At 29.9% G+C, this 21,470-nt stretch overlaps 3 protein-coding genes across 4 annotated transcripts in view; 2 read left to right on the top strand and 1 right to left on the bottom strand.

The window, feature by feature from the left end:
* The first annotated feature begins 439 nt into the window (after window positions 1-439).
* Window positions 440-2,751, top strand: LOC118068332 (uncharacterized). The gene is made up of 3 exons (XM_035085648.1): window positions 440-465; window positions 798-2,467; window positions 2,526-2,751. The coding sequence occupies exons 2-3, from the start codon at window positions 962-964 to the stop codon at window positions 2,715-2,717; spliced, it is 1,698 nt and encodes a 565-aa protein (XP_034941539.1). The 5' UTR covers window positions 440-465; window positions 798-961; the 3' UTR covers window positions 2,718-2,751.
* Window positions 2,752-2,975: 224 nt separating this feature from the next.
* Window positions 2,976-4,887, top strand: LOC118068295 (trypsin-7-like). Its single transcript, XM_035085594.1, has 5 exons — window positions 2,976-2,979; window positions 3,776-3,959; window positions 4,053-4,317; window positions 4,393-4,659; window positions 4,825-4,887. The coding sequence occupies exons 1-5, from the start codon at window positions 2,976-2,978 to the stop codon at window positions 4,885-4,887; spliced, it is 783 nt and encodes a 260-aa protein (XP_034941485.1).
* A 3,343-nt stretch (window positions 4,888-8,230) lies between these two features.
* Window positions 8,231-21,470, bottom strand: part of mAChR-B (muscarinic acetylcholine receptor) — a 40,582-nt gene continuing 27,342 nt past the window's right edge. The window contains exons 3-5 of one of the 2 annotated variants that reach the window (XM_035085963.1): window positions 13,376-13,563; window positions 12,807-13,001; window positions 8,231-12,749 (exon numbers count right to left, since the gene is read on the bottom strand). In XM_035085963.1, the coding sequence (XP_034941854.1) occupies window positions 10,492-12,749; window positions 12,807-13,001; window positions 13,376-13,563 (2,641 nt within the window). In that variant the 3' untranslated portion in view covers window positions 8,231-10,491. The remainder of the gene's footprint in view (window positions 12,750-12,806; window positions 13,002-13,375; window positions 13,564-21,470) is intronic. The other variant, XM_035085964.1, reaches the window with a different exon arrangement.

Below are 21,470 nucleotides of genomic sequence, written 5' to 3'. Positions count from 1 at the left end.
TCCACATTACAAACATTTATTTCTAATTAAATAATTGCTATATGCAGATAGAAATTTTCAATTGAAAAAATTTACATGAAATAATTTGTTCTTCTTCGTAGAGATTATTGCATGAATCAGAGTAGATGCAAATCTTTTTCCTATCGTTTTGTGACATCATTAATTCTCGTTCTTCTCAAAAGAGATAAAATCAATGACATTGTTAGACATTCAGAAAAACTCGATATTATTATAATGTTGACATTATACAGTGAGAAAATAATAAAAAAAGATTCATGTCATGTCGTTAGCTTGTCACATTAAACTCTTATTATTTATTAGCTATAAAGTATAGGGATGAGACTAGAACGATATATCATGTGTAAGTATTCACACTATCTAGCCATTATAAAAAGCAAAAAAAGACTATTTTAATATTAGTTTTGATCATCATGTTTCTTACGTTACTAATATTTTTTTTAATTGGTAAGTTTTTGATTCATTCATATGAGATAAAATAAGTATATTATCATCACAAACTTTTTACATGAATTTATAAAATTCCTGAGCTAAATGACAAATTAATATAATTATTTTATTCAAAGCTTGCTACAGAAAAGCAACACATGTTGCATTTGCCCGTGAATATTCATATTCAACAAAACCTGTAGAATTGAATTGTAAATATAAAGTTTTCTGTTTATTTTTTTTAAACTTCATTGGCAAGAAGTTTGTTTGATTAACAATTTTTTTAATTGTTTTTTGTCGTTTTATTTAAAAAAAAAAGTAGGGAGAAATAATTTTTTTTTAACTATTAGGACTCTCCAATGAAGGATCAACTGGACAGGAAGTTATCAAAGATGATTTTGATAAATTTTTCGACTTTACATATCTATTCAGTTTAGACCCTCAGAGTTTAAATCAAGAGATATATAATATAGTTGATAAATTAGGAGAATTGTATTACTATGAGATATTCGGAATGAGATCAAGTATCAAAGCTAGAATGCACATGCGATCAATTAGTTCAATATTATGGAGTGCAATTATAACATTACTAAGTCAAATTGGATTGTTTGCTCGATATAATAAACCATCCATTTTTCCTGTTCAAAGTATGATCGAAGTAGGAATTCAGTCACCAAGTTTTGATGCTGATATTATAAAAGAATATCTATCACTTATGTCTTTAATACCTTTCGGTACAGATGTTAATACGAAAATTAAAAAGCATCTTCGAATAAATGATTATAAAGAAAAAGGCTACGTAAGTTCAAAATATAATATAACCCATTCTTTAATAAATGAACCCATTTTTGGAATTTTTATGTTTGATTTATTTGAAAAGTTCGAAAGGTTTTTTTTTGCTTTCACGGAATGTTGGTTGACTACTAGTAAGTTTCATGATCTCAAATATGGGTTTGAATCTCTTATGAAACATTCACCGAGTATAATAAAACGAATTGTTAGTTCACGATTGAGAAAACCTATTCCGAAACATCCAATGACAAAAGGTATTTCTTACAGTGAGCTTGAAGCTTTTGTGTGTAAACTTTTGACTTATGCAAAGAGAGATTTCAATGGTTGCTTAAAAGAGATAAAGTCATTGGAGAAATGTATCAAAACCTCTTTGAATCGTTTTCCACAAAGTCATAATCAATATTTCGCACTGGCACACTTAAATCGTTTAAAAAGAAGCATCAATGATTTAAGAACAACTTGTAACATGAAAGAAGTGAATAACAAATTTAGCATTAATTGTGAAAAAACAAGCAATGAAAATTTATCTCCGAGCAAAAAGACAGTATCATTTTCGAATCATCATTTTATGCAATTACTCGCATCAGAAAACATCACTAATTATCTCAAAAGAATTGCATCAAGAAATAAGCTTGTGTCAAATGTTCTTGAAGAGATAAATACTCTGAGTGAAATTTATAGACAAAGTATAATCACGAAAAATAAATTATCAGAAATGTCAAAAGAGAATAACCATGCTAATGAAAGTTACATTAGAATTTCTAAAGCACTGAATAAGTTTGAAGAAAGTATAATAGAGATCATTTCAAATGTAATGAATCAACTTCACCGAATGACAATTCAAGTGCAAAAATCTTTAGTTGATGCCGCATCAAATGCACTAGAAATCGATTTATCTGAAAATTTACGAACAAGTAATTACTTTTATCTTACGATGCAGAGAATTTTAAGTGCACATAAAAAACCCAAGTTTTCAATAAAATCCAAGTTAATTGGAGATACACAGTCAAATGCATTAATTCGTAAAAAGGATATTCAAAAACCAATAAAGCATTTAATTGTGTCAATGAAACGTTCGAGTCAAATTGAAGCAACAACGAAATCTAGCGCTATTGTTACATTGGCAAATACTTTTTTATTAGCAACCGTATTTTATGAATGTATCAGTACATTGGCCGTTGTTATGTATGGAGGGAATAAAAATGGCAATAACATATCTCCAGAAACCGTGAGTACTTTATAATAGTTGTTGTCAATACTATTAATCAATATTGTGTGTTTTTCAGCCCAATCACGATTATGATAGCTATAGTGAATTTGTGGAAACTAATCATGATGAAAATTACGATTTTTACGGAGAAACGTCTGAGCCTTATCCAAATTATGGAAAAAAAATTCCAAGAGTATCAAACAACAATCCTCAAAACAAATATTCGAATCATGAAACTAAAATAAAAAATAACTTTATTGTTACATAAAGCTCGTATTTTCAATGAGTACTTTATGATTTTGAGCAGCTATCTTAGGTGTTGATGTTACACGTCAATAAATAAATTGTTCTATCGTTATCAAACAAAACAAAACCTCGTTGTGTCAATTTTATATCTCTCGCTATATTTTTTTATCTCTTATTTCCAATCATTGTTATATCTTCACGGGAAGAACAAATGAATAAATTATAGCACTAGTGACATTTTACGGTGCTATCGTCAATGTTGAAGTGTGGAAATAGAACAATGAGTAAGTGAGCTGAATTTGAGAGTCGATTTTGAATATACAAAAATGTTTCTCATTCTGTTGCTGTTATATTTTACTGGTAATGTATTTTGGTATTTTTATTTAAATGAAATTAAGAAGATAATCATATGTTTATTAAATAATTTATAATTCAGCAACGTATACGCAATAAATTTTCTATGTAAAAATGACTGCAGTAGCTTAGATAATGACGTTGTATAATGCGGTTATTAATGTGGAAAAAATGTTTAATATTTTCTGAAAAATACGATTATTATATTTTCATTCACATAAACAAAACATTTAACGTTAATAAATACTTATTCGATTTATTGTTTTTATATTTGAAACAAAAGAAGAGTGCTATTTTTTTTTTAAATAATATGAAGTAGAATAATATTAGTTTGGAAATATCTTTATAATAATTTTTGCAAAAAAAAAATTTTACGTGGAATATTAAAGAGGTACACCCATATTTCTACGGACACAAATTCAGTCTCTTTTCTTTGGTATATCTTTTAACAAGATTCTATTCCCTATCCAAACTTGTATTTTGAAAATTCTTCTTGTACTCGTTTTCCAATAAATAATAATTAACATCGCTTTAGTTATTGATGTTTATTGTAAAAATGATTTAAGAATATTATATAAAGACAAAATAAATTGAATATTGGTTAATATAATATATTGAAATACAAATGGTTGTAATTATCACATTACAATTAATTGTAAAAGAATCTAATATTTTTTTATTGTACCATTTAATGGTAATAAAATTTTAATCGTTTCGTAATTAAAGGGTTTGCTATTGGTAGTATTGAATCAACTCGACTGCCAAATTATTCACAGTTGAAAATTATTGGCGGAATAATCATTCCAATTCGATGGAGACCATTTATGGTTTCTCTTCATTCCGAGAGTGAGTTTATATGTGGTGGGACTATATTATCATCTGTTTGGATTTTAACTGCCTATCATTGCATGTAGCTATTTATTTTTTATTTAATTTTATTCATTAATTTTTATCGTAATTTCCAACTCGACTCGAATCCAAAGTAATGATTTTCAACTTTCAGAGACCCCGACTTTTATACAACACGTTATTATGTGAGGGCAGGCTCTTCTTATCATGATCATGGTGGGTCTGTTCATGCGGTGTTAGGAAGAAAAATGTACAATCCTCAATTACATAAATATGGAATACCTATACATGATATAATACTTTTGAGAATAAATCCACCACTTGAATTTTCTTTTAAAATTAAACCGGCAAAATTACCTGACTCTGATTTCATTCCTAGCTGGCTTTGGGTCTCAGGTTGGGGTGCAACTGAAACCAAAGTGAGTTGAAATTTTTATGAAAGAACTGGTAAATTAAATGAAAAACTTTTTCATGCTAATTTTTTTTTTATTCAGTCCACGTCTGACTTATTACGCACAGTCAGGATCCGTTATATTCCTTATGAAATATGTATCAACAGTGCTCCATCTTATGAAGTGCTATTAAATCGTAATTACCATGTGTGTTATGGTGACCCAGGTTACGATTCTTGCTATGGCGATTCTGGAGGTCCTTTATCGGGCACAACAGTAATTTATGGAATAGTTTCATTCGGTAATCGCTGTGCGATAGATCCTGGAGTTTATGCCAGAGTATTTTATTACAAAGATTGGATAAAGGAAGTAATATCGTATGATTTTTAAATCAATTTGGTGAAACATGTTGAATAATTTAGACAAATTACGTAAGTTAAATCAAATAACATTTTTTGTCAATTATTTTGTAGTTCACTTCCTGATAATTCGATATATAATTCAGAAATTTAACAAAGTTTAAACTTGTTAAAGGTAACTGGTCAGTCAAACTTTCTCAAAATGCCTTTAAGATCGGTAATCAATAAACGTCCATAACTTGAGGATCGATTAAGTAAGTTCTCTCACTTAAAAAAAATAAAAGACCAAAAAAACTTGACAATGTTTTAAATGTTTTTATTGTAGACAACAAACTGTATATTGTATTTAAAAATAAAATTTACATATTTAAGAAAAATTATTAAGTCTTGATAATGCAACATCCGGTCTTTTCTTCGTTTAAAAGCCAAAGGAAACTGATACTTTAACCCCCCGGATGTGTTACCATCTCTTTTAAGCTATCGTAAGATTAACAGGTGAGTTGCAAAAGATACGACAGTGAAATCACAGAGTGTGGACCCTCTTGTTCAGGTTCGGTGGCTCCAAAGGAAGTCCATTACATTACAGACACAACATTAACATAGTTCCACACTGATATAGGTAGGTCAATATATAAACTGTAAACTAGACAAATACGTATGCGAGCACGCACGTGGCTACTGAATACATAATTATACATAAAAATATACCTACATGAGTCACCTTCATTCCCCCCGAGTTTTCCTCGCTCCAATCACCATTTCCGGAGGTCTTTAAACTCTCTACCCACGTGTGTGTTACACAAAAAAAGTTATTCACATGCAGGAAAATATTATACTCACCCATTTACTATCTCAGGATAAACTCTAGTTCGAAAACTTTTGACAACTTCAGTTTTGAATTTTCTATACCATCCACTTGAATATTTATTCCTTCGTGATTTTTGAATAGGATTCAGTGTAACGTTTTGAACAATATTTTTATTTTCGATAAACATCAAGTTTTCACTTTTGATAATTTGTTCATTTTCAACAGCTATCAACATATAAGATGTGTGAGGTGTAATTGAATTAATTGGGGTTTTATTTTGTTCACATCTTTTTTTTTTCGAGTGAATCGGTTCACAATTATCAATCACGAGTTCTGTATCAGTTAAAATCGATAACAGCATTTTATTATCATGGTAAGTTGTATATTTGTTGAGTGAAATTACACTTTTTTTTGGTGTTGATTTCGACATTGTCGGAAAATCATTGAATACTGGTTTCAACATTGAGGCCAATTACATTTTTGTGACTTAAAGAATACAATTTTTTGTGAAAAATAAATAAAACAGAATTATATTCTAATTTAACTGAAAACGCGACTCGTGTTGTAGTTCGAATAAGACTGAATACATTGTAAGTACACGCAAGTTAGTGGGGAGAAAACTTCACTAGTTATGGCGTAGTCAGTAGTCAAGGGATGTAGAAGGGGTCAATAAAAGGACTTCCCCACTTTTTTCATCAGATCAAACAATTAATATAACGGATCAATAATAAATATAGAAATTATTATTTTCACGTTTTAGACGTCACTTATGGAAAATCAAATGAGCAAATTATCTCTGCCGGATCATTGTAGATTTTTTTTTAAGTATCAAAGAAAAAAATTCATGAGTGTCATGACAAAAAGATAGGACAAAAGATCGATAGCTCACGTTTCAGCATGTATCTTTCTGGTACAATAAAGTTGACGAGAAGTTGTGCGGAGAATTCGTAATTATCTTTCTCTTTGCTACAGTCTTTTATCTTGAAAGATTGTTGAAAATAACACAACGGAAATTTAAACTATATTCGTGTGCAAAATACTATTATTATGTAACGATACAAACATTTTGTAATTTTAGTTATTATAATTATAATTCTTTTCACCTTGCAACTTTTTTTATTATTTCAGGAAAAATGTCATTAATTTGAAGGATGACATCCTTATATGTAAAAAAAAATTGAAGAAAAACATTTATTCAAGGAATATGTAAAATATTTAACTAAACTCAGAGATGTATATTACATTCACTATTCGTGGAAATGAGCAAATTCAATTAACTTATAAACCATAATAAAACGTTCTGTTTATATTCTAAATTACTGGAAAATGAAATAAGCCCTAATTGAACTTTCAACAGTTGACCTGAGTACGTGTGATGCTTGTTAATTTTTGTTTTTATTCTTAGACTTTCTTCGAACTATTCAAAAAATACGACAAACAATATCTTTGAATTTCTGTTAGTGGTATAATCAAATTTTTGTTTTAAGAAAAGTGCAATTGCGAAAAATAATAATTAAATATAAAAAAAAATTCATTACTTACACAAGAGATGATGTTAATCGCTGTAGTCTTGGATGTTTTCGTTCATTTGATTTCTTTCTTTCAAAGCTTTGCATCCACTTCCAGAATTTCAATGAATCCATGTTCAGTTGAAACTTCTTATATTTGCTGTAGCCGTAAAAGACGGCACCAATATGCGCCTTGCTTATCACACGTTAGCAGGATAACTGTGAAAACAAGGCTGAAGTATCTTAGCGTCAAGCATAAGATGATTACATTCCTTAATGAGTGATGATTATATGTTTCGTTACATATGTCGATATGACGCATGTAAGGTAAAAAAAAATAAGTGAATAAAATTAATAATGCGAATTAATCACTATCAGTAATATTAGCGTAAAGATCGCGAGAAAAATATAGGAATAATTCATAACATCGGAAATTCCACTTTTTCTCGTGGTTATTTTAAGATCGATGTGAATGCTCTGAATGTAATACATGTTTCAACACAAGGTATAGAACCGACGAAAGGTTTCTACTGCAACCGACAAACAGAAATAACATGCATTTATTTTTTCAATGAAAAAATGAATATTATTCGATTTTTTTTTATAAATCTTTACATTCTATTGTGGAGATTTCTAATTTAAATATTCATAGTCTTGCACATTTATACTTTATTTTGTAACGTTTCTTTAATATAAACTAAAAAAAAATAAAAAATGAAGTGAGCAAATTGAATGAACTAATAAAAAGATACACTTTAAAACAGAAAAATGGAGAATTTTCATATGTAAATAACATAATTCTTGTTCATCAGAAAGAAATCACGGTCTTGTAAGTAAAATACATAAAAAGTAAAACAAAGTTAAAAAATTTCAATTCTTTTTTTAGCATATATGTGCTGATAGACATGTTGATAATTATTCAAGAGTGAAATTTGTTCTTAATCAAAAATTGAATGTTACTTACGTAAAAAATATTTGTAATATAAAATCATTTTTCCATATGAATTTCAAAATAATCTACATGGAAATAAATAGGAACGAAAACTTTTGATCTTTAAATTTAAATAATTGTATCACATCATGTTACTTTATTGTACCTTTCTGCTCCTACATGTACGAATTCTAAATACATAAAATTTGCGTTTGATGCATTACAATTAAAAAAAACATAGCTACTAATAATAATAATAACAATAATAATACAAATAATCATAATAATCATAAAAATGAGTATTATTTTTAGATAACAAAATTTATCGCACTACTTTGAACTTCAGTAAATAATCCAATAGATTGGATTCAAATTTAATATTATTATATTATTTTCAATAATTGCTCTATTATTGTTCTATTTGCGCTCATCAGATTGTCAGGCAAAGCACGCATAAAACTTTTATGTTCTATGCTTTATAATGTTTTTATATGTACATATATTCATACTTTTCTACACATTGCATAAATGAAAATATTATTTTCCATGCTGATGTTACATCTTTCTTTCTTTTAAATAATACAATTTATGTTATAATCATTATTTATACATGCTACAAATGTGCCATGGTTATGTAGTCACGTTTGTGTTTGTAAATGTTGAAGAGTCGTAATTTATTTGATTTAGGCCAATAAACGACCATTGATATCGCCTAATCATTGGCTTCGCAATTCACCTAATTGATTCATTCAAGTATATTTGATTATTACACGTCTCGATATTATCAATTTGCAGATATATTTTTTGAGGTAGTGTCCAAGGTTTCAAAACATGATGAATGTGTGTTCTATATTAAAAATTTGCAAATAAATAAATATTTAGTATCACTAATTTAATCTTAAGTAGAGTAGGAAGTATTTTATTTCATCAGATTCCTCTAATCCGTCAGGTATATGCCAATTTATTTGGTTTAAAATTGCACAAAAACTATTATGATCTATTAACTGCATAATGTTTTGTTTTGTTGACTATATATATATTAATATATATTAATTTCCTATTTTGATATGAACTACAATATCCTAGTCTACATAGTATTTACAAGAAGAAGTTCTCAATAATTACTTTAAATGTAATAAATTGACATGATTTCATTAAAATTGTACAGTAGTAAATATATATGCATATTTGTAAAAGAAAATCGAAGGACATGGGAGAAATAACTTCGACCAGCGAAGTGAACAAAGATGACAGTCATGGAAGGAATTGAATGTACGCATTCAAAGACGTGGCTGCCAATAATATTGATAATATTTTCTAGCATCATTGAAAGCTGCTGGATTATGATAATAAAAGCAAAGAGAAAGGACAATGATACACGGTCCATTACTATTTTACATCTAATATATCGATTTCTTACGATAATTATAATGAAGTTAAATTAAGTGTAAAATCTGTGAGCGGTGAATAAGTGTAAAAGATAATAACATTGTGAGGGCCTAGTCGTCGGGGGGCTCATAAGCGACGAGGCACTCATCTGAAGTTCTTCAGATCCACTTACTCAGAGCCACATCACAATATCTAGATCGCGTATAATATAACAACGCACAAAGCTCGTACACGCGATTAATAATTCTACCAATCTTGCCAGTTTTCCACCTGAGTTCTACATTTATTCTACCGTTGTCACCTACATTCTTTACTATACCTCACATAATCGTAATATTCTATTTTTTCTAGTTTTTTATCTACCTATATGCAAATGTCCCCTCGACACTGTTGCAGATTCTAAGAATTTATTTATTTTTTTTTTTTTGTTAAAAAAAGGCCTTTATTACAGTAGGCTACTTTTGGCAGTGCATCTAGATCTTTTTATGATCCACTGAATCTTCAAATCTGGGACAGCGTCAAAGAAAAAACTTAGGTAAAAATTTCTTTTATTTTTTGCATTGTCATGTAAAACTTGAGTATTGAATATCTTCCTTCAAAAAAAATTGTTCACTATTATTTTTTCACTTTACGTCTTTCGCAGCGTATTTATCGCAAAAACTGTTTGAATTTATAACTAGAAATTTTAATAATTGATTTTTATGATTATATGTTCTTTCGGTAATATGAGAATACTAAATAGTCAAGCAGTATTTTAGCGTCGATGGATTATATTAATTAATTACAGATGTGCGTAGATATACAATTGTAGAATTATTGTTATGATTTTTATTATTATTATTGTTGTAATTATATTTTTTATCGATATTATTAGCGTGGCACGGTTATTATTAACCACAAAAATATCTCACAGCATTTGTGTTGCTTTGAAAACAATATCCAGTTATTCACACATACATGTACATTATATACACCTTCGATTAACTTTCAAAAAGATATTTACTATTACTAATTAAATTATATTTACACAATGATCATCGAACATATTATTCCAGTAGTCATTCTCTCAATTATTATGTATATATATATATTTATGTATATATAGTCCTATTACCATAAAAACATGTCAACTAAATTATTGTCCATACACCATACTCAGTATTTCAGTTTATTTACGGCAATTATTCTAGGATTTATATTAATGTTTTACGTCATATGAAAATCGCCTTTCAATATTCTTGTAAATGTCTTTTTAAACTGTTGGTTAGCAAGCGCATAACAAAAAGGATTCATTGGACTATTTGCATAACAAAGAAAGTAGGAGAACATGTATAAGTGTTCATTAGTACATGGCCGATTTGAACAAAAACCCTCAACTAATGCCATTACATGATAAGGGGTCCAGCATGCAACGAAAGCACCTAAAATAAATGAAATTGTTCTAAAAGCTTTTCTTGCACGATTTTCTGTTCTCGATTTTTGCCTACCAAAAGTGAAATCTTTTTTTTGAGTTTTTGCTTTTAAACGTCGACCTATTGACTTTACAAAATCTTTTCTAGATCCAGTTGTACCATCCTCCTGATCATTGTCTTTTTTTGATTGTCTTTTTGATTCTCTATTAGAACCTGTTGATAAAGCTACTGGAACCGCACTGCTAGATAAAGATATTTGTGGTGGATTATTAACCTTATGATCAGTCGTTGTGCTATTGGATGACTCAATAGGCGTATTGACTACAGTAGTTATTGGTTGACGTTTGGTATTTTCAACCTTGACGGAAACCTCAGTGTTGACTTTACTAACCGTTGGTGAGGTTTGTGATGAAGCATTAATTTGATGCGTTACAAAAACTCTTGGTGGTTGAGTTTGACATGAAGCGTGCGAAACTTGAGGGCAATGTACAGGAGGTTGAATAGTTCCGCTTTGTTGAGCCGTTGCTCTAATCAGAGCAGCTTGCAGTAGACTAGTGTTGGCTGCTGATGTTCCAGTATGTCCAAGAACAGGAGACGATGGAGCCGTTGAAAGAGGATTCACAAGACTAAGGGAGAAAGAAGATGGTGGACTTTCATAGGAAGGACTTGGTACTATTATTGAACTTTCATCCATGTACCTTAGATCAGCGCCGTCCAATCCACTCATGATGTCATAAGAGCCTTGTCCTTGACCTAATAAAGACTTGGTTTTATCAATTGAAGAAGATGTTGAGGTGCTTTCCGATGCTGGTAAACTACCCTGAAATTGTGTGGGTGGAGGAATTATGCTCTGTTGTCCTCCAGAAGATGAGCTTTTATTTTTTATTTCTGGAGGTGGCGTTTCATTAACGGGTTTAATAGTTTGAGTTGAATCAATTTCATTATATTTTAAAGATGGTTCAGGTGTCAAAGTACTGCTAGTTTTTTCATGCTCTACCACATGTTCAGATGTATTTTCACCATCAACTAGACTGTGTTCTTGAATCTTCGGCAGTGTTTGAGTTTTCGCTTCTGGTGTGGTAGGAGAGTATTTTTTTACCATTGGATTCATTTCTACGTTCACCGGAACAATACCATTTAATCTGCCATTGGTAGCAAATACATGTAATGCACCAGTTTGCATCATAATTCCAGCAATAGATGAACGTTTTCTAGGTAAAGTTGATTGCTGATTGGTTGATGTTGAAGCAGCAGCGCTGTCTTCATCAGAATCAAACGCCGGGCTACTTGATCGTTCAGATTTTTCTACTTCAGAGGAACTCATTCCAGACTTGAGTTTATTCGCAGTATTTTGACTCTGATTATGTTGCGTGGATGATTTTCTAGCAGATGTATTTTCATTTTCTTCTTTAGTGTAATCAGTTGGGGCTGGAGCAGTACCATCAATACTTGTAGTCGATGTTCCATCACTAGGACCTTTTAGTTTATCTTGACAAAGCATTGTATTCGTCGGCTTCGTGATTCCAATTCCTGCTGCTCTACCAGCCATTCCAGACATGGCACCAGCACTAAGAGCTACCATTGATTGCATTTTTCTTTGCTTTGCTTCACTTTTCTTTTGCATATCATAGGCTGTTTTATATATTCCACCATAAAGAATAAAAAGAACCACAAGTGTTGTCCAATAGTACGTAATAATCAGGGCAGTGTTAAAAACTGGATCTTTTAGGAATTGAACAGCGCATTCATTCGGTTTAAGATTTCGATAGCCAACAAAATGTTCCCATCCAAAAATACTAATAAAAAACAAAAGTGCAGGAATGATCCAAGTGATAGTGACCATCCAAATGACCCGGTTTTTGGTTCGCCAGCTTCGATACTTGGCGGCTATTTTGACTGAACAAAATCGATCGATGGTGATCAATAATACAGTATATTGAGATACTAGGCAGACAGTATAATCCACCGAAAGCCATAAATCACATAGTAGAGGACCCAGATCCCATGAACCCATTAGCACGTACACAGTGTAGAATGGCATGGAAACAGTGCCTGGAGAATTTTGTTTATGTTAATCAAAGCCTAAGAATTAATATTGAATTTCTTTACCAATCAACATGTCAGTAGCAGCTAAAGATGCGATGAAGTAATTACTCGGTTGTCTTATTGTTCTGTCGACGATGAATGCCAATAGTACGAGAATGTTACCTCCAATTGTTAAAACTATACACGCAGCCAGACATAATGCTATTAGAATTGTCTGCCAGAGTTCGAAAGGTGGAGTATATTCAACTGACTCGTCTTCTTGAAATAAATTTCGTCAAGTAATTATTAAAATAGAATTTTAACATATAATAAATATAAAGCTAATTATAATTGTATATGATAGTATGTTTATCTGTCTCCATAAGAGATAGTATTTTTATACAATCCAATTTAATATTATTAAACTGACTTAACGTAGTTAAATTGAAGTAAAAACTCACAAAACTACTTAAATGTTTGATCAACTTGTCTGTCTTGTATAAATACTCAAATAAATAAACATGTTAATAGAAAAATTAAATTGCTATCAAATATACAATTACATAATTTTATTTTGCTCTGCACTTAATTACGTCAAATTTATCTCTAAATCAATTTCGCTCAGCAAATAATTATAAACTAATTCTATTTACCTGTATAAGATGAATTTGTAAAGTTCGTAAAATTGTTCCAAGTCCACTCTGGAAGTAGTTTACTATACTCTCCACTAAATATATGTGGATCATTTGAATCAAACCAAGTGCCGTTCCATTGTGTACATTCTGCACTCAGATGATCAGAAACAAAACGACAAATCTGTTTTGGTTGTTTTTGAATTCGTCTGCAAAATTAAGAAATAAATAAAAATATTAAAAGTTATTATTTTAATAAACTATATTTAATTATCACCACATTTACGAAAATATTATTTCTGTTTCTAATAGAACGAAATGATGAAAAGCACAATGAAGCTTAGGAAGAAACCGGTATCTTCAATGTATTTTCACACCTGCAAAGCATTTTCACATTCACCTAAGTTATATAGTTTGTGTGCGGACTAAATATGTATCAAAGACTGTATTCAGTTTCTATACAATAGTCTCAAAATAAACATGAATAGAAGAAAATATAATTTTTCACTCTTTTCAGCTTTGAGTATTTTTAAGTCATCTATGGCTATTGATTGATGCTAAATTTGGTGTGGTATTTTCACAAAATTTTGTAAAAATATTTATTTAACGTGTGGTATTATACGAAAATTACTTTAATCGATCACCATGATTAATGGGCAATTCGTTCGAAAAATAAAATTCCAATATTTTTAAATTATTTCAAAAATAGAGAAATGATATAACTATTTAAGTTGACATTAGACATCAGTATTAGCAAGAACTAATTGAGTGAACACTCGTTATTACACACTTGGAACATCTGTACGTATTCAGTCCACTAACTTTTCTTGCAAAGAAGAAACACATTACATTAGGAGTCTTAAAATTTCATCCTTTAAAGAATGTTTCTCTAATAACTGAATGTCAAAATTATATGAAATTTCACTGACGCATTAATTACATATTCATTGATTTTCGGATTTTTTAAAAATATAATCGTAAATTCCGTTTTGGAATATTTACACGCAGAGAAATGTATAGTAAAAATTACTCTAAATTTTATGGTAATTTGGTGACACTGCAGGGTGACGGTAAAAATTACTATACACATTGTAATAATTACTGTGCACATTGTTGAATTAACTAAACTGCACAGTAATTTTTACCGTCACCCTGCAGTATCACCAAATTACCATAAAATTTAGAGTAATTTTTACTATACATTTCTCTGCGTGTATTGAACAGCTATAATGAGTTACCTTCTACTATTAGCCTGCTTAGTAGAATTGCAATCTTTAATTGCAAATATGATCATTTCTAGACATCAGATCTTTTTTGTTCAGAGGAAGGAAATGTTAATTTTTTGTTATTTTATAAAAATAATGCGGTTTAAAAAAAATTTTAAGTAATCACTCTTGCGGGATGACTGCCTAAAGTGCTACACTAAAAAGAGTTAAAGTTTACCATTTTGTCTCTAAATTAATTTATTATTTTCGAATCAATATACAAAATAAAGTAATTGTGCATAAGTGAAACTTCACTTTAATTTTATGTCACGCTGCACATAATTCTCTTGTTCGTGAGACTGACCAGACGATGGTATTACTGATAACCGATAAAACAAAATTTCATATTGAAATTTAAATAAAAGTGTAGCATCAAAGGTGATTCGAAAACAAAATTTTTTTTACGTAATAACAGAAAATTTTTTCTCTTATGCAAACCACAGATATTCAAATGAGAAAAAAAACTATTTAGAAGGAACAGTGTAAATATAAATTATTTTTGTTTACTTTGTCATGCTGAAGGAGTAATTGAAAATCAATCCATTGATTGAAAGGCGATTTAAAATAATGTTATTTATTCTATATCGTCTGCTTTTATTACAATTCTGTAAATATCATAGGTCAATGCAGCTATTTTTCATAATTGCATTTGTTTTTTTATATGCAATCTTTTTGAGGTAACAACAGAAACTTCAATTTTTTATCTTATGCTATTTATTAAAAATCATCGATAGTTTAATTACTTTTATATTTAATTATTCCAATAAGTAACTAACCATTTTTTATTGGATAGAGCAATTTTTTTCAATAAAAGAATCAAAATTAACTTTGTGAAATGTTTCTTAGAAAAAAAGCTTTTACCTTGTTCGCATTTATCAATTTAAGTAAAATTAATTTTACAAATGAGTTTGAAATTGGTGGAAAATTTTATGGGTCGAGGAGTATAAATAAAAAAATTCTCAATCAAAGCTTAGGAGTATGGTCTTTCGATTCTATTACGGCCTTTGTATGGAATTAATACACCGACTGTAAAATTGATTGAAAGAGTTACGACATTCAGAATATCATTAATAAGAAAGACATAAAAACATAAAATTATATGAATGTAAAATGTAAAAAATATGGAAGATAATAAACAAATCCAGCTGTATAAAATTCGACAAATATGACATGGTGGAACCAGCTATAGTTAAAAAAAGTAATATTTTTTTTTTCATTAAATAACAGTAGTTATTGTATTACTCCAATATCAATATTTGGGGAATGTGACAATATTATTTCGTAACTTAAACTGTATTAACGACAAAAAAAACCCGCAGCAAATAATAGTACTATTATTATCCGTAGAAATTAGCTTAAAATTAACATCGAACATTTAATTTAAAAAAAATTGTAAAGCCCTTTCGGTTATGATATGATTTCATACCTATTGAACTTTAAAACTTAAATGTATCATTAATACTGAAAGTATTTTACCATTTTTATTCCTTCACACAAATCATCATGTTTTATTTTTCACTTAAAAATCAATTAGTTAAGTTTATTTTTCCATCAGTGTGATGTAGACGATATAACTTGATGAAAAAAAGAATTTTCTTTAGCATCATATTTAGTAAAAGTTTTAAAATGATTTTTGTTATTCGAAATTGTTGATGCAATAACAGGATCGTTATAAGTTTGAAGTTTTCGTCTATTTGTCGAATCATAGTTTCTAAACTGCTTAGCCAATTCAATGCGGTTTTTTATTTGAAAGCTGGTTTAAAGGGGTTGTAAAATCTTGATGGAAAATAAAATTTCGATGAGATGTTCATTATTACAATTGAAAGCTTTTAAGAGTTGTAATAAAAAAAATTTATCTTTTTATTCACGAATTTTCAACAATACAATTTACAACGTTAATTAAAAATTAAAACTACGTCTGAATATTTTTATATTGTCCACTGCTGAATTGTAAGCTAATGATTTTGAAAAAGCTGAAATGATTATCATCAAACGTAGTTAAAAATTATTTCGATTAATTCTTTGAGGAGTACTTTTTTCTGATAAATAAATTATTTACCTCCGAGTAATTGTTTGCTGCCTAATTAGGATCTGATGTGATAATTTTCTTCATTCCTCATATATATGAGTAACTTGTTGAGAATAAGCATAATATCATGTCTAAAAGGCAGGAAAAAAAAGAGTATTTATGAAATGATCCTTCTTTCAAAATATAAGAGCTTTTAAGCAGGTACCCGTTGAGTCTATGCAGTGAATCAAAACATATTATAGGGATTCTTGTGAATTCGAATTCGTCAAATAATATATAAAACATTACGAAAATCATTAGATTAATGATCATATTTAAAGTTTAGAAACAAATGTATATAGATTAAAACACAACGATGATTATTTTATTTCATTTAAATATTTTAATCGAAGTAGAGTAAGATCTAAGATAGAGGTAGTTAAGATTAAATCATTAATGATGTTAATAATGTTTACATCAAAAAACTTCTCTTTAGTCGCTCATTTACTTGAAATGCTTGTTCTCTTATCATAAGAAACATAAAAAAATCACTTGTCTTGATTAGGACTCTGTGTATTTTTAATCAATGTTATATATGCTCTTTCTATTTATACTAATAAAAATCATTCCATGAATATAATTATGAAATTGTATTTAAACTTTAAGGAAAGTCCAAGTATAGCCCTCCAAAAAATATTTTAAAAATAAATTTAGATAAACGAAATTTAAAAAAAATGTAGGTAAATGAGCATATAAATAATATGGTTTGTTCTCGTTAATTGTATCATAACATCAGTTTTAGGGTAATTAAGTATTATGGAAAATGATAAAAAGATATAATTAGTTGTGATGGAATAATTAAGAAAATGAAATTCAGTAGTTGAAAATAATTTAAAAAAAACGAAATGATTTATTTATTTAATTTACCATCAAAATTTTTTGGAGTGGCGTTAAAATGAAAATGTAATGGAGGAAATTTAATCAGAAAAAAGTAGGGCTATTATGCCAACATACACGCAAAGAGTACAAAGGATAACGATGTCAGGGTCATCGAATTTTGAACGCCTATGTATATTGTCCACTTTCTGGTCTTTTTGTGTCAACATGTTTACATTTTATTTTCATTTTTAAATTCCCTGAAGGAAATGGTTTTCCCTTTCCTAAGCACTGCACAACCTATAACCTCAGGTTCATATCAGACTGTGCCCATACAAATCGAGGCCTCTTCCGGTACAGCATCGTTTCCTACTCAAATTTTTAGATAACCTTAGGCATAATAGTTGTGAAAGAAAACAACAGCACCATACTCTAATTCACACGAAACAAGAGATACAAAAAAAAGTGTAATTTAAGAAAAGTATTGCTTCATATCCTATATTTTTTATTTTTTTCTCTTTTCCTTACTGCAAAGTTGTCTGGAGGAAATCTGCGGGAATAAAGACAAAATCTCAAGTCTTATGAATGTAACAGGAACTTGAGAAAATAATATACTCGGTCGTTTCGCCCATACTATCATGATTAATCTACTTGGAAAAATGTATTCTTCAATTGTCAAATAATAATTCATTCTTCGTATTCGAAATTTTATATTTTACTGTAGAGTTATTTGTTTTTTTTTATTTGAATTGAACACAACAAATACCAAGAATGAAAAATGGAATTTATTTCGATGAAAAAATTAAGCTGAAATTAATTGGGTTCAACTGCTTAAATATTTAAAATAACATAATTACTCGACTTTAAAAGTTTTAATAATTTTCTTTTCAGTTTATTAGAAAATTTTTTATATCTCCTCGCGAATCATTATCTTTCTTCTTGCTGTCACTACATAATTTCTTACTTTTCGTTCAAGTTGCACAATAAACCTCTTTAATCCCTACTAGTCTTATGTTCTATTTACATCTCTCTATCTTTTTCTATCTCTATCTTTCGTGAACGTCTTTTTATCTCATCAGTAGACATGGGGTTTCCTGGAGTCGAGATGAAAGTAGTCAATGCTATTCTTTGCGGTTTTGATGCTCTGCAGGGTGGTTTTTTAGCTTGGGATATGAACAAAATATCTGAGGGAATGCGTTGAATATTTGAATAAATACAAGTCAAGTCTTGAACTAGAATTTTTTCTGTAAAATACGTTCTCGTTGCCCCTCAAAAAGTTTATATTTGAATAAAACAAACGTTCAACTTCTATGCTGGTAAACACTTAGAAGTGAACTATGAGTTAGAAATGAACCCTAGACTATTAGGAAGCGTACACTTTAAATCCCTAATAAGAAAACTTTAATTATCAGCAGACTTTACAACTTTACCGTCTGTACGGTAAACAGTGAGATGAATTGTCTGAAAGATATAAAAATTGAAAAGTAAATACTTAAGTTACGAGTGTACTAAACTCAAATTCCTGCCATAAAATATTAAGTCATTTCGGCCCAGATAGTCCAGTCAATATAGGAGGCTTGGCTCCATTTGTCTTGAAAATTTTTGTACAAAGGGCAATTTTTAATTTTCTAATGTCAAAATATCCGTAATGACCTGTAGAAAAAATGTGCCCAAAAACGAAAGTGCGCTGATTTTTTTTTATATGATTTTTTCGCATTTTAGTGGTCCCGTGTATCTAAGCGAGACAGCACTATAGGCGGCACCACGCGCTAGAGAAGGACATAACTATCGGAATGAAAAAATCGTATTTTCGATAAAAAAAATTGTAGTTTTCTTGTTCAATATTATTTTATTAATTATTTGATGAACAAAAAAACCTACAAAATCATCAATTTCTTAAAGTTGGTAATTTTTTCATTTATTTATAAAAATTTGTTTTTTTATTTATGTATAAAAAATTTCTTCATTATAGTAAATAATATATTTATTTATTATATTCATTCATTATTTATTTACTTATTTTAGGCAAATATTTGACCCAAAAAATTAAAAAAAATATCAAATTAATATAATAAATAAATATATTATTTACTATAATGAAGAAATTTTTTATACATAAATAAAAAAACAAATTTTTATAAATAAATGAAAAAATTACCAACTTTAAGAAATTGATGATTTTGTAGGTTTTTTTGTTCATCAAATAATTAATAAAATAATATTGAACAAGAAAACTACAATTTTTTTTATCGAAAATACGATTTTTTCATTCCGATAGTTATGTCCTTCTCTAGCGCGTGGTGCCGCCTATAGTGCTGTCTCGCTTAGATACACGGGACCACTAAAATGCGAAAAAATCATATAAAAAAAAATCAGCGCACTTTCGTTTTTGGGCACATTTTTTCTACAGGTCATTACGGATATTTTGACATTAGAAAATTAAAAATTGCCCTTTGTACAAAAATTTTCAAGACAAATGGAGCCAAGCCTCCTATATTGACTGGACTAAGAGGATTCTAGACTCTTCCATATGCACTTGTATATTCTAAATCCACTGAAATATTTTGTAAATATACTTCTGCCTAAAAAAAAGTTGCACGGAAAACATCTTACACAAGCTATTTTTTTGTTTTAATATTTTGTGTGTAGAAAATCTATTTGTATCAAAAATCAATATTTTTGTAGAAAAAAAATTGCAACTTCGTTAATGGTCTTATTAACTCGTGATAGCTAGAAAGTATACCTTTGCATTATAGGATATTCATGTGTCAACGACATAACAGCAATATATGTCAAGTGATCATAAACTCAATAGTCATATTTGTTATCACTATAAAATAATCTGACAAGTAGACTAGCTAAATGATATTACTCTGCAAAGCTTATCAGATATTGTACTTTTATAAAAGTAATCATTAGGATAAATGTACCAATTAACGACTATCTCAAGCTCTGGCGTACTTTTTATATATTACTTAGACTATTAAAGTTACTGATGGCAAATCATAAATATAACCAGCTTGGCTGAAAACTTTCTTTAATTTGAAAACTCGTTTAAATATTGAAACTAAATTCAGCTTTGAAAATTAAAAATTATAAAATAGATTTGAGGATTCTAATAAAAAATTTTCATATTAATCAAAGAGCATGAGCTTATCTAAAATAAAAATAAATTTTTTAAATAAGTATTAATGCCTTTAAACGTTGGTTTAAGTTTTTATATCAATTCATACTATCAACTCGTGTAATATGGTTGGTACCGGATACGAAGTCATCTTCATGGACAGACGGACCTGGCTGGAGGAAGGCGAGGAATCGCTTACTCCCAAGGGGCCTGTCTGGTACGTGGATGGGGCGAAGTGTAAGGGGGGAGAGGCCGGAGCCGGAATCTGGTGCGGGGGACCACGGGTGGAGAAATCCTACACCCTGGGCCAGGACGCTTCCGTGTTCCAGGCAGAGGTGTACGCAATCCTGTTATGCGCTATGCATATAACCAAAAGAGATTGCACTGGGCAGCATATCTATATCTGCAGTGACAGCTATGCTGCCTTAACGGCTCTTTCGCAAGTGGCTACCTGTTCAAAACTCGTGGACCACTGCAGAAGGGTACTAAAACAAGCGGCATGCCGCAACAAACTGAAGCTGCTAAAGGTACCAAGTCACTGCGGTATACGCGGCAACACCGAAGCTGACAGGCTGGCCCGTATTGGCGCCAGCGGCGGAGGTGACAGGGGCCCAGTGGAGATAAACGCTCCCGGGGAACTTGTAAAGGCGCTGGGGGACAAGTGGCTGCACAAAAGATTCACCAGCTACTGGGCGGAGACCTCGGGGATGAGGCACACCAGAGCGTTCATCAGGAAACCCACAACTCAAGTGAGTAGGGACCTGATCGGACTGGATAAAAGAAGGCTAAGAGTGGCCGTGGGCACCGTCACAGGGCACTGGCTAACTCGACGCCATATGAAGA

This window comes from Chelonus insularis, unplaced genomic scaffold (genome assembly GCF_013357705.1).
Source record: "Chelonus insularis isolate UGA/USDA-ARS -01 unplaced genomic scaffold, ASM1335770v1 contig_3_pilon, whole genome shotgun sequence".
In the NCBI taxonomy this organism is placed as follows: Eukaryota; Metazoa; Arthropoda; class Insecta; order Hymenoptera; family Braconidae; genus Chelonus; species Chelonus insularis.
Note: the sequence above shows the minus strand (reverse complement) of the source record. Positions and strands in the feature narration are given on the sequence as shown.